This window comes from Salmo salar, chromosome 11 (assembly GCF_965601325.2).
Source record: "Salmo salar chromosome 11, fSalSal1, whole genome shotgun sequence".
Lineage (NCBI taxonomy): Eukaryota > Metazoa > Chordata > Actinopteri > Salmoniformes > Salmonidae > Salmo > Salmo salar.
Window position 1 is genome coordinate 47,440,264 of NC_138301.1, and position 13,274 is coordinate 47,453,537.

The window sequence follows — 13,274 nt, forward strand, 5'->3', positions numbered from 1 at the left end:
CATACTCACAAAAAGTTTATTTTGCTCAAATTTTGTCCACAAATTTGTTTATATCCCTGTTAGTGAGCATTTCTCCTTTGCCAAGATAATCCATCCACCTGACAGATGTGGCAAATCAAGAAGCTGATTAAACAGCATGATCATTTCACAGGTGCACAGGCCACTCTAAAATGTGCAGTTCTGTCACACAACACAATGCCACAGATATCTCAAGTATTGAGGGAGTGTGCAATTGGCATTCTGACTGCAGGAATGTCCACCAGAGCTGTTGCCAGATAATTAAATGTTAATTTCTCAACCACAAGTCGTTTCAGATCATTTGGCAGTATGTCCAACCGGCCTTACAACCGCAGACCACGTGTAACCACGCCAGCCCAGGACCTCCACATCCGGCTTCTTCACCTGCGGGATCGTCTGAGACCAGCCACCTTGCCAGCTAATGAAACTGTGGGTTTGCACAACCCAAGAATTTCTGCACCAACTGTCAGAAATCGTCTCAGGGAAGCTCATCTGCGTGCTAGTGTAACCGATGTGAAATGGCTAGTTAGTTAGCAGTGGTGCGCGCTAATAGCGTTTCAATCGGTGACGTCACTCGCTCTGAGACCTGAAGTGGTTGTTCCCCTTGCGTTGCAAGGGCCGCGGCTTTTGTAGCGCGATGAGTAACGATGCTTTGTGGGTAAGTTGTTGATGTGTGCAAGGGTCCCTGGTTCGAGCCCGGGTTGGGGCGAAGAGAGGGACGGAACCTACACTGTTACATTGGTGCCGTGACCCGGATCATTGGTTGCTGCGGAAAAAGGAGGAGGTCAAAAGGGGGGTGAGTGTAACCGATGTGAAATGGCTAGTTAGTTAGTGGTGGTGCGCGCTAATAGTGTTTCAATCGGTGACGCCACTCGCTCTGAGACCTGAAGTGGTTGTTCCCCTTGCGTTGCAAGGGCCGTGGCTTTTGTGGCGCGATGGGTAACAATGCTTCGTGGGTGTCAGTTGTTGATGTGTGCAAGGGTCCCTGGTTCGAGCCCAGGTTGGAGCGAAGAGAGGGACGGAACCTACACTGTTACACTCGTCGTCCTCACCAGGGTCTTGACCGGACTGCAGTTCAGCATCGTAACCGACTTCATTGGGCAAATGCTCACTTCGATGGCCACTGGCACGCTGGAGAAGTGTGCTCTTCTCTGGATGAATCTTGGTTTCAACTGTACCAGACAGATGACAGACAGCGTGTATGACACAGAGAGACTGTGACCAGATCCTGAAGCCCATTGTAGTGCCATTCATCTGCCGCCATCACCTCATGTTTCAGCAGGGATAATACATGGCCCCGTGTCGCAAGGATCTGTACACAGGCTGTACACTGGCCTGCATTCTTCCATGGCCTGCATACTCACCAGACATGTCAGCCATTGAGCATGTTTGGGATGCTCTGTATTGACGTGTACGACAGCGTATTCCAGTTCCCGCCAATATTCAGCAACTTCGCACAGCCAGGCAGGCCAGGCGCATGCATGCTGACACGGTCGCCAGTTGTACGGTGTTTCCTCCAAAACGTTGCTGCAGCTGGCTTCCGGGTTAAGCGGGCATTGTGTCAAGAAGCAGTGTGGCTTGGCAGGGTTGTGTTTCGGAGGACTCATGGCGCTAGACCTTTGCCTCTCCCGAGTCCGTACTGGAGTTGCAGCGATGGGACAAGACTAACTATCAATTGGATATCACGAAATTGGGGAGAAAAAGGGGGTAAAAAGTACAAAAATATATATATAATTCGCACAGCGATTGAAGAGGAGTGGGACAACAACCTGATTAACTCTATGCGAATGAAATGGGTCGTGCTCTATGAGGCAAATGGTGGTCACACCAGATACTGACTGGTTTCCTAATCCATGCCCCTACCTTATCTGTGACCAACAGATGCTATCTGTATTCCCAGTCATGTGAAATCCATAGATCAGGGCCTAATGAATTTATATAAATTGACTGATTTCCATGTTGCGCTTACATTTCTGTTCAGTATACTATGCTAATTCCAGCCTCAACCTCATATATCCTTATCCAGATACTTTATATTTTTTATTTATTTTTGTTTTACCTTTATTTAACTAGGCAAGTCAGTTAAGAACAAATTGTTATTTACAATGACGGCCTACACCGGCCAAACCCGGATGACGCTGGGCAAATTGTTGCACCGCCCTACGTGACTCCCAATCACGGCCGGTTGTGATTCAGTGCTGGAATTGAACCAGGGTGTCTGTAGTGTCCCATAGGATTTGTCTAGAGTAAAGAAACTTGTCCTACAGCGGACCTCCATTGGGAAGCAGTATGTTTACAATGCAAATACAGGGCCTATAGAAAGTCAACAACCCCTTGGATTTCTTCAACAAATAAAATGTGTTACAAAGTGGGATTGAAATGTATTTCATTGTAAAAAATAAAAAAATGTCAACGATCTACACAAAATACTCTGTAATGTCAAAGTGGAAGAAAAATTCTACAATTTTTGGGGGAAAATGAACGAAACCTAAAACACTAATATAGATTGATGATAAGTATTAATCTTCCTTAGTCAATACATGTTAGAAACACATTTGGCCCCGATTACAGCTATGAGTGTTCTTGGCTAAGTCTCATAAGAGCTTTGCACACCTGTATTGTGCAATATTTGCCCATTATTCTTTCAACATTCGTCAAGCTTTGTCAAGGTGTTAGGGATCATGGCTAGAGAGCAATTTTCCAAACTTGCCATAGATTTTCAAGCAGATTTAATTCAAAACTGCAGCTTGTCCACTCAAGAACATTCTGTCTTAGTAAGCAACCCATGTTGTAGGTTATTGGCTGCTGAAAGGTGAATTCCTCTCTCAGTATCTAGTGTAAAGCAGAATAAAGCAGATTTTCCTCAGGGAGTTTGCCTGTGCTTAGCTCCATCCCGTTTCTTTTCGTCCTGAAAAACTCCCCAGTCTTTTCCGATGTAAAGCATACCCATACCATGATGCAGCCACCACCATGCTTGAAAATAAGGAGGCAGTTACTCAGTGATGTGTTGCGTTGGATTTGCCCCAAAACATAAGGCTTTGCATTTAGGCCAAAATGCCGTGTTTTGTAGTTTGTAGTTTTTTGTTGCAGTATTACTTTAGTGCTTTGTTTAATACAGATGCACGTTTTGGAAGACTTTTAGTATTATTTGTATTATTATTATTTTCACTCTTTCATTTAGGTCATTATTGTGGAGACACTACCATGTTGTTGATCCATCCTCAGTTTTCTCCCATCACAGCCATTTAACTCTGTAACTGTTTTAAAATCACCAATGGCCTCATGGTGAAATCCTTAAGCAGTTTCCTTCCTGTCCTGCAGCTGTTCAGAAGGAGGACTGCATCTTTGATGTGTCTGGGTGGTTTAATAAATCATCCACAGCATCGTTATTAATTTGACCATGCTTAAAGATATATTCAATGTCTGATTTGTTCTACCAATCACTGCCCTTCTTTATGGAGCTCCCTGGTCTTTGTAGTTTAATCTGTGCTTGAAATTCAAAACTTCACTGAGGTGCCTTACAGATGTTGTACATATGGGGGACAGAGGAAGGGGTAATCATTCAGAAATCATGTCCATAGAATGTATTATGTGATTTGTTAAGCCACATTGTAATTCTGAATTAATTTAGGCTTGCCTAAACAACCAGGGTAAGTACTTATGCAACAACTATATTTTTTATAAATACATTTTAAAAAATGAACAAATGTGCAATGCACTTTCCAAACTGTGAAAGGCAGCAATACGCAACATAGCGTCTAGTCTGTCGGAAAGCCACTGGAAGAAGAAAGATTTGTCCGTTTTTCTTTGACTTTGCTCTGGTGTTATGCAGTAGAGGGTAGTGTGAAGTTCCCGGGGTGTTTTCATTACGAGCGTGACGGAAATCCAGACTGCTCTGTACGACGACGTTGGCGGGCGACTGCCTTTACGACCGGACCGGAGTCCCGTGGAATGAGGACGTGTGCAAGGCTGAGTATAGTAGCTAGCTAGGACACACATTCCTCTACTAATTCAACTGTGCTAGCTATGTCTTCTGGGATGACTGGGCAGACACCGTAAGTTACACTTTTTATTTAGTACCATTTACTTTTATATTCTGAATAAGTTACGGACGCAAGAACACGTATTTTCTTTTTAGCTTCGTGCTAACATGTTAGCTACCTAACTTAGTACAGTTACGTTAGCGGCGGTTGCTGGTTTTACAGCTAGATAACGTTCTTATTCCACTGTATGAAAGTACAATTCATTATAACTAGAATATTTCTTAAAGGTTTATCCGAAATTGATGACCAAGCCACAGTCGTAAATTCTGGTTTTTACCATAGCAGTAAATTGATTCGTGCTAACGTTGCTAGAAAACGGTATGCTAATTGAGCTAACGTGAACTAGCTAACGTTAGTTAACAACACCGGTTTCTGGCAAAGTTTAATTGTCTAACGTCGTTAACTAGACACCTTACATATCGCTAGTAAGTGGAGGGTCAAGAAAGCGGTCTCTCTAAAGTTGTGGTTACCTGCTGATACTACCCTCCAAGATAAATGATTTGTAGAGGAACAGGCCAGAATAGTTTAAGAGACTGCCGAGGCCTACTAACTCTACGAACACTAATGTTGGCAAGCGGCGCATTCGCGACTAGTGTTACGCTAACTAACTTGCAAACACAAGCTAGCCCTCGAACCCGCCCTACAAAATGATCTTGAGTTAGATGAAATGATAGGCAACCGGGCAAATTAGCCCCAAACTGTTGGATAAATTATCTAATCTCAATATGGAGAGCGTCCCAGTTCAGTTATTGTTTCAAGCCACTTGATGTTGAATTGTCTCTCATTTCTCTCCATCATAATGGATCCAGGTGCCTAACCAGTAGCAGCAGATGGGATCAGCCTGCTCAGCCCAAAACTAGAGTAGACGTCATGCAAGGCTTCGCTTCCTCTGCCCAGACCTGCACATCGGCCACTACGACCCCTCAATCAGCCCAGCACCCTGTAGCTGGTCCCATGGGGCCCCAGACATTGCAGGGGGACATGCCAGCAGCACAGGGGGGAGGCGTGGAGATGGCTGCTGCTATGGCTGCTAAGATCAACGCTATGCTGATGGCCAAGGGAAAACTGATGGTTCCTCCACCACTACCTGGCAAGGTGAGAGGGAAAGGGTTAATGTACCTTTCTCTTACTCTGTCCTGGTCCTGAGGAATCACTGTGCAGGTGTTTAATCCAGTCCTAAGGGTTCACCTGGCCAGTCATAAGAGGCTCAAGCCACAGACTAGAATGGTTTCCTTAGGTGGTGCAACTTGTCTCTGAGAACAGGGAGAGTGATGATTGTCATTGTTTTCAACCACATAATATAATGTAGCCATGTCCCATAGCTGGAGGTAATAGAAGGTGAGGCCAGTTGAGACCATGTGACCTTCACTGATACCCACCTCCTAGAGTAACACAGCAGAGAGAACCACCCTGGTCTCCAGACACCACGGTTACTGCTGCTGCTCACAACACTCTAGGCAGTCTCTCTAACTCAGTGTTAGTACTTCTGCACACTGTGATTCCCTGGCTTTTGATCCAGCTCAGTACTAACAAACCTAACTCAACCAAATAGGGCCTTTAGTAGGATCTAAAGCCTGGAACCTGGGTGGCTTCCTAGGAGGGTTAAACACAGACCTAACTGCATGACCACCATGACTTTAGTTATTTAATGTTTGTATGTGGATTCATATGAAACGTGTTGCCCACAGATCCCTCCGTGTATGTCAGCTGCCACTAGTGGAGACGAGACTGTGGTGACAGAGGTGGATATCAACGATGTGCCCATCAACAGCAGAAACCTACTCACCAAAGGAAAAACACAGGAAGAGGTAAAAAAAAACTGCGTTTTCATCTCTCCTTGATTCTTCTCTTGCATCATCTCCACTTGGCTACTTCTTAAAATGCATTGGGGACAAACCTTGGACCTTTCCTCCTATCGGCCTGAATCGCAACCCTTTCTGAATAATATATATCTAATATATTCTATTTAGAAGACGTGTGTACATACATTTTATGTATTCGTTGCCCCAACTAATACTGAAACGTTTCTCTTTGTTTCAGATTCGTCAGTTCAGCGGTGCAGTAGTCTCAACCAGAGGCCACTACATGACCAGTGCAGAGAAGTCCCATGGAAAAGGAGTGTATGTATGCAGTTGATGTTACTGTGTGTATCTGTAGTTGACTCTGACCATGTGGAGATCTAACCGACTCTTCTTATTTAGAGAAAGGCCTTTGTATTTACACGTCCAGGGGAAGAGCCAAGAGGAGGTCAATAGTAAGTAGAATTTCTATAACCCTCCCGTCTACAGTTGCATTAGATACTTTATTGTCCTCAGATCCTGTAAATTACACAACCTAGTCAAGACCACACATCTCAGAAGATGACGGTGGGTTGGTTTGGGTAACTGGCTGTTGTTTTTCTCAGTATATTATTCCCATATTTCTTCCAAGTCCCCTTGTCTATCTATTCCCTGTGTTGTCTTACGGAGGCAGTGCTGAGGATAAAGTCCCCATAGACCCCTTGTCTATCTATTCCCTGTGTTGTCTTACAGAGGCAGTGCTGAGGATAAAGGAGATCATCTCTGAGGATGTGTTGAGGACAGCTGCAGCATTAGGATCCCAGCTGAGACCCGTCATACCCCCCCTGCCTCTCTACCCCCAGCCCCCTCGCCCCATGGCTGCCCCCCATCCACACCTACCCAGGATGCCTGGTGTCAACCCTCCTGTGCCACATGGACACCGGCCCGCCGCGCCACACCAAGGGGTAGATACAGGGGTCCCTGGTCCTCACAGAATTTTCCCCTGAAAGGTTTTTAAGAAATCCTGCTTGGACGATTCCCTCCCTCCTTATTCCCTCCCAATTCTGGGAATCCTCTAACTGGGATTTCTAAAAACCACAGGAACTTTGGGTTTTCACAATTTTGCAGCAGGGAAACGTGTTTTTCAGTTTGCAATCTGGCCCATGTCCCATAGCTGGAGGTAATAGAAGGTGAGGCCAGTTGAGACCATGTGACCTTCACTGATACCCACCTCCTAGAGTAACACAGCAGAGAGAACCACCCTGGTCTCCAGACACCACGGTTACTGCTGCTGCTCACAACACTGTTCTCTAGCTAGTCATTTAGTTGGATTAAAAAGTTAGCAGTTCAGACATCGACCAGCTCCCTACTCTACTGCTTCCTGTTGTCTGTTTGTAATGTGGTGGTTGAACTATGTGTTGACCTGACCCAGGGTTATCCAAATGTAACTGTCATCTCTCCCTGTCAAGAGTTTTGTGCACGTCAAGATTTTTGTGGGTCTGGACCAGTCCCTGCCCTCGTTCAATGTGAATGAGAAGGTGGAGGGTCCTGGAGGGATGTACCTGGGACACATCCAGACAGAGACAGGAGCCAGAGTGTTCCTCAGGGGGAAAGGCTCAGGGTACATAGAGCAGGCCTCACGACGGGAGTCCTTCGAACCACTCTACGTCTACATCAGGTAACAGTGATTTTTACTTCCGGGTCAAACACCTTTATTTCTCCAGCCTATAAGGGCTTAACAGACCCTGATTCAGCCTATAAGGGCTTAACAGACCCTGATTCAGCCTATAAGGGCTTAACAGACCCTGATTCAGCCTATAAGGGCTTAACAGACCCTGAAATTAGAATCATGCAAATTGCATTGAGACAATTTTCATTGGGGGGTGGACTCATCAATATACACCAACCTGTGATGAGTACAAAAGCCATGTGAACTATTTGGAGGTTAAAGAAGGTGAAACTATTGAAGTGTGTAGTTGTCACTGATACCCACCTCCTATAGGAAACAGTAGAGTGAACCATCTGACCTACAGACATAGGTCTACGGTGCTCTGCACCTACTCACATCCAGAACCAGTACAGACTTAACCGTTGAATTCTCTACCATGCTCTACAACTCAGTCGTATGCATTCAGAAGACTGCTCACCACACGTTGGCTAGCTGTCAGTCCTGCTGCTCTCCTAGATGTTTGGTGAACCATCTGTTCGTCTCGTAGGGTCTGAAATAGTTTCTTTCCTCCTGTAGTTGTTCCCTGCTGTGGTGGTGGGTTGTTGTTGTCGGTTTCATTCCATTTCAACACTGTTGTCTTTTCTTGTAGCCATCCCTACTCCACGGGGCTGGAAGCTGCCAAGAAACTCACAGAGAGCCTGTTGGAAACTGTAAGTCAATAAAGTGTTTCTCCCAGATGACTTGTTAGATATTACTGCACTGTCGGAACTAGAAGCACAAGCATTTCACTACACTCGCATTAACATCTGCTAACCATGTGTATGTGACCAATAACATCTGCTAACCATGGGTATGTGGCCAATAACATCTGTTAACCATGGGTATGTGGCCAATAACATCTGTTAACCATGGGTATGTGGCCAATAACATCTGTTAACCATGTGTATGTGGCCAATAACATCTGTTAACCATGTGTATGTGACCAATAACATCTGTTAACCATGTGTATGTGACCAATAACATCTGTTAACCATGTGTATGTGACCAATAACGTCTGTTAACCATGTGTATGTGACCAATAACGTCTGTTAACCATGTGTATGTGACCAATAACGTCTGTTAACCATGGGTATGTGGCCAATAACATCTGCTAACCATGTGTATGTGACCAATAACATTTGCTAACCATGGGTATGTGGCCAATAACATCTGCTAACCATGGGTATGTGGCCAATAACATCTGTTAACCATGGGTATGTGGCCAATAACATCTGTTAACCATGGGTATGTGGCCAATAACATCTGCTAACCATGGGTATGTGGCCAATAACATCTGTTAACCATGTGTATGTGACCAATAACATCTGCTAACCATGTGTATGTGACCAATAACATCTGTTAACCATGTGTATGTGACCAATAACATCTGTTAACCATGTGTATGTGACCAATAACATCTGTTAACCATGTGTATGTGACCAATAACATCTGTTAACCATGTGTATGTGACCAATAACATCTGCTAACCATGTGTATGTGGCCAATAACATCTGCATGTGACCAATAACATCTGCTAACCATGTGTATGTGACCAATAAAATGTGATTTGATACACAGCAAGGGAAACAGACAGTGTAGATGAGAGCGTATGCTAAATGACTCCAATGTACATGATCACGTTTATTTGAACTGGGTCGTGATCATTGGGCACCAAACAGAGGAAAACTGACTGAAACAAGGAGGGACTTCCTGGACTAACTTTGTTTTCTGTTGTAAAACGTTTTCCATTTGCGTGCCCTAATGAACACGCCCCATGATGGAGGTTAAAGAAGGTGAAACTATTGAAGTGTGTAGTTGTCACTGATACCCACCTCCTATAGGAAACAGTAGAGTGAACCATCTGACCTACAGACATAGGTCTACGGTGCTCTGCACCTACTCACATCCAGAACCAGTACAGACTTAACCGTTGAATTCTCTACCATGCTCTACAACTCACTCTGCGTTTTTATACCATGCATGTTGTGGGATTAAAAGTGTGTTATTGATATACCTGCTTGTCTGAGACTTATTTCACAGGATTTCTTCCTCTGCTTACTCTAAACATGATTCACTTCCCTTTTGTTAGAGTTGAGTGTTGTCATCCTGTTCCCTCTGTGTCTGTTGTCCAGGTGAGAGCTGAACATAGCCGCATGGTGTCCATCTACACAGCCACCGGCTCCACCCAACGTAAGTCTCCTCTCTCTCACACACACCAGAACTAACTAAAATACCACAGTCTTAGAACCAGCGTCCGTATTCATAAAGCGCCTCTGAGTACTGAGTGCTGATCTAGAATCAGTTTTGGATTTGAATGGACAAGGGGGGACCTGATCCTAGATCAGCATTCTTACTCCAAGACATTTTATGAATATGGGCCCAGGAGTTTTCCTGATCAGGTGAAATAACCAGCCAGGTCCGGGTTTTCCTGATCAGGTGAATTGACCATCCAGGTTACGTGGACAGAGAAACTCCTGGCCCTGCTCATTTACTTGAATATTATAGAATGACCAGAACGTTTCCGTTCCAGTAAATCACTTCCTATGTTTGTTTAAACCACAGACACAACTAGCTACTGTGGTAAATGAATCTCTTTCTGTCTCTAGTGGCACAACAACAAACAGAACAGTCAGACAGACAACAACCCTGTCTGTGAATGACAACCTCTTCAATCACATCCATTAACCCTGATCTCCTATACTTCCCTTTCAGCACACCCAGCTCATGGATACCCAGCTAATAGCTCTTACTCTAGCCAGGGCTGGTACAGCAGCAGCAGTGGTTACCCAGGGTGTAACGGGCTGGCTGGGGGCTATGCTGCCTCTACCAGCTACCCCACACCGCCAGGACCCTCTGGCTATTGGACTAGTGCTGCTAGTGGTCAGCCCAGTCAATCTAACCTGTCGACAAACCCTCCATCTTCTCAGGCTATGGTTCAGTATCCTGTCTGTCCCAGGAAGACACACGCATACCTATTACAGGTACGTAGTGGCTAGGAAACCATACCTCGACCTATTACAGGTACGTAGTGGCTAGGAAACCATACCTCGACCTATTACAGGTACGTAGTGGCTAGGAAACCATACCTCGGCCTATTACAGGTACGTAGTGGCTAGGAAACCATACCTCGGCCTATTACAGGTACGTAGTGGTTAGGAAACCATACCTCGGCCTATTACAGGTACGTAGTGGCTAGGAAACCATACCTCGGCCTATTACAGGTACGTAGTGGCTAGGAAACCATACCTCGGCCTATTACAGGTGCGTAGTGGCTAGGAAACCATACCTCGACCTAGTACGTAGTGACTAGGGAACCAGTACCTCGGCCTAGTTCTACGTAGTGGCTAGGGAACCAGTACCTCGGCCTAGTTCTACGTAGTGGCTAGGGAACCAGTACCTCGGCCTAGTTCTACGTAGTGGCTAGGGAACCAGTACAGGCATGTATTGACAGGAACATATAGGGTTTAGAACAGACAACACCATGACACTCATAAGAAAGAAGAAAAGGCTTCTCACCTGAAAAGTCAGGACATCAGTTTAGAAACTGTCTGTATCAGTTTCATTAGTTAGTAGCAGCCAGGAGATTGTTGTACACCATTATAAGGGCTAACCAGATGTTTTGATAAGGGACACCATTATAAAGACTAACCAGATGTATTGATGAGGTACACCATTATAAGGGCAGGACTAACCAGATGTATTGATGAGGTACACCATTATAAGGGCTAACCAGGTGTATTGATGAAGTTGTACACCATTTTAAGGGCAGGACTAACCAGGTGTATTGATGGCCCTGGGATTAGACTAACTGTTGTTTGGGTTTGACCTTGGTGTCTCAGGACCCTGGGTGCAGTGACCAGACGGAGAGTGACCTGTCGTCATCCAGCTCCCCTCAGGCAGGGGCAGGAAGTCCTAAACGACGCTTCCAGGAAAAGACTGAGGATAAGCAGGCTTCTCAGGTGAGACGGAGCTAAAACTGCTGAAATATGCAAGAGAATGATTTAAAAGAATGGCTTGTCAACTGAATAACCTGGCTAAACAAAATCAGTAAAGGCTGTCCCCAACCCAGATGTGTTAGCTCAGTGGTTACTCCAAGTGCAGAACGTGTTTTTTTGGTTTTAGGAATTCAAACAGTGCTCAGTGATCTTATGCTAACAGTCCTACCTGTCTCTCTCTCTCAGCCTGCCAGCAGCTCACCTGAGGCCCCGGTGAGAGAGAAGTCTCCTCCTCTACCTCCAGCTCAGAGAGAGGAAGAGCCAGGACAAGGAGCTGAAAGGTTTCTACATTGATCTCTGCTCTAAATCTATAACAATGTTTCTGGTTTTGCCCAGAATGTTGCAGCCACTGGGGTCGTGTTCAAAAGGGCACAACGGGAATAAAAGAGAACCATTGTTTCTTGTTACACATTCAGATCAGTTTTGGGTTGTTTTCGTACATTTTGCTCCTACTGAACACAGCCCTAAATGAAGCCTCCTGATGTTTCTCCACCTGGTTCCTTTGTCTCTGTCTGTAGGATGTTGATGCCACCTCCTCTCCCTGTGTTTCTGGCCCCTGGCCCTGTGGCACGAAAGAGACACAGAGAGACAGCAGTACCAGTGGTCCCACCCAGTCTACCACCTAGCACCCTCGGCCCTGTGGCACACAAGAGACCCAGAGAGGTCCCACCCAGTCTACCACCCAGCACCCCTGCATCACAGGGTACGCTTCTTACTGGGAACATACTTAACTGTACTTGATGCCTGAATGGGCAGACTTTTTGACCATGATGAAGTTGAGTGGTGTTTTCAAAGATGGCTTCTCCCCTCAGTAGTGGAGTAATGGAGACAGACAATCTGTTCGAGCTCCTCTGTGATTGGCTAAGCCATGCTAACTGTCACTTCCTGTATGTGTTCTTTGTCTTCCCCTTGTTCTCTCTCCACATGTCTCCTGGACCTGCTGCTACATAACATGGGTCTATCTCATCTGGTGTCTGTGATCCCTCTGCTCTGACTGGCTGTGGATCAATCCAACCAACTCAAACATGGGCTGGGCTCCTCTTGTTTTGCTCTCTCTCTCTGTGTCGCTCTCTTTTTCTGTCTTGCTGTCTGTCTTTGTTTTCTACAGATTTTCCTCAGGAGGTGAAGAAGATGAAGGTAGTGGAGAACCCTTCAGGTTTAGTGCCCTATGGAGGTAGGGTATTGGACACTTCATGCCTAGTACCCTACGGTGGGGATTCTTCTGATGAAGGAGAGGACTCCTAGCAGTAAGACTAACTCATACGCCCACTACCCTTCACTAATCCCATCAGCCCCACCCTAAAGTGTCCTCATTCCACTTAGACGCTGGGTTGCCGTGTTCAGCCCAAGTCTAGCTAGCTCTGCTATTACCGTCATCGACTACTGGACAGAGTGTTGCATTGCTACGGCCCTGCCCCCAAAAACAAAGCTACTTTATATTATTATAATTATTGAAGACAGTTTTCATTTGAAAAGGTCATTTTTATTTCAAATCTGAAAAAGCATCCACGACCGAGCCCGCTCCACGACCGAGCCTGCTGTACATGAATTCACTGATTATTACTGTTATATTGTATATAATGGAAAATGGTGTGAATCTGTTCCCATGGAATACTTTAATAAATGGATTTGGAAACAGCCATCATCTTGTTTGTTTAATAGTGTTGTGGTAGTCCAGTCCAGGGTTTCATCATGTTAGTCTCTAACAGTGTTGTGGTAGTCCAGTCCAGGG

The 13,274-nt window shown here is 45.3% G+C and overlaps 1 protein-coding gene across 1 annotated transcript; it reads left to right on the plus strand.

The window, feature by feature from the left end:
- The first annotated feature begins 3,538 nt into the window (after nt 1-3,538).
- On the plus strand, nt 3,539-13,184 carry LOC106562797 (KH homology domain-containing protein 4). Its single transcript, XM_045689652.2, has 15 exons — nt 3,539-3,668; nt 3,851-4,073; nt 4,871-5,156; nt 5,750-5,869; nt 6,102-6,181; nt 6,263-6,315; nt 6,593-6,804; nt 7,309-7,517; nt 8,158-8,218; nt 9,680-9,737; nt 10,260-10,528; nt 11,387-11,506; nt 11,729-11,823; nt 12,061-12,245; nt 12,651-13,184. The coding sequence occupies exons 2-15, from the start codon at nt 4,045-4,047 to the stop codon at nt 12,785-12,787; spliced, it is 1,914 nt and encodes a 637-aa protein (XP_045545608.1). The 5' UTR covers nt 3,539-3,668; nt 3,851-4,044; the 3' UTR covers nt 12,788-13,184.
- The last annotated feature ends 90 nt before the right edge of the window (nt 13,185-13,274 follow it).

Coding starts and splice junctions, on each gene's coding strand:
- LOC106562797 (XM_045689652.2), top strand. CDS start 4,045: ATGTCTTCTGGGATGACTGGGCAGACACC. Junction 11,507..11,728: donor AGGATAAGCAGGCTTCTCAG/GTGAGACGGAGC, acceptor TCTCTCTCTCAG/CCTGCCAGCAGCTCACCTGA. Junction 12,246..12,650: donor CAGCACCCCTGCATCACAGG/GTACGCTTCTTA, acceptor TGTTTTCTACAG/ATTTTCCTCAGGAGGTGAAG.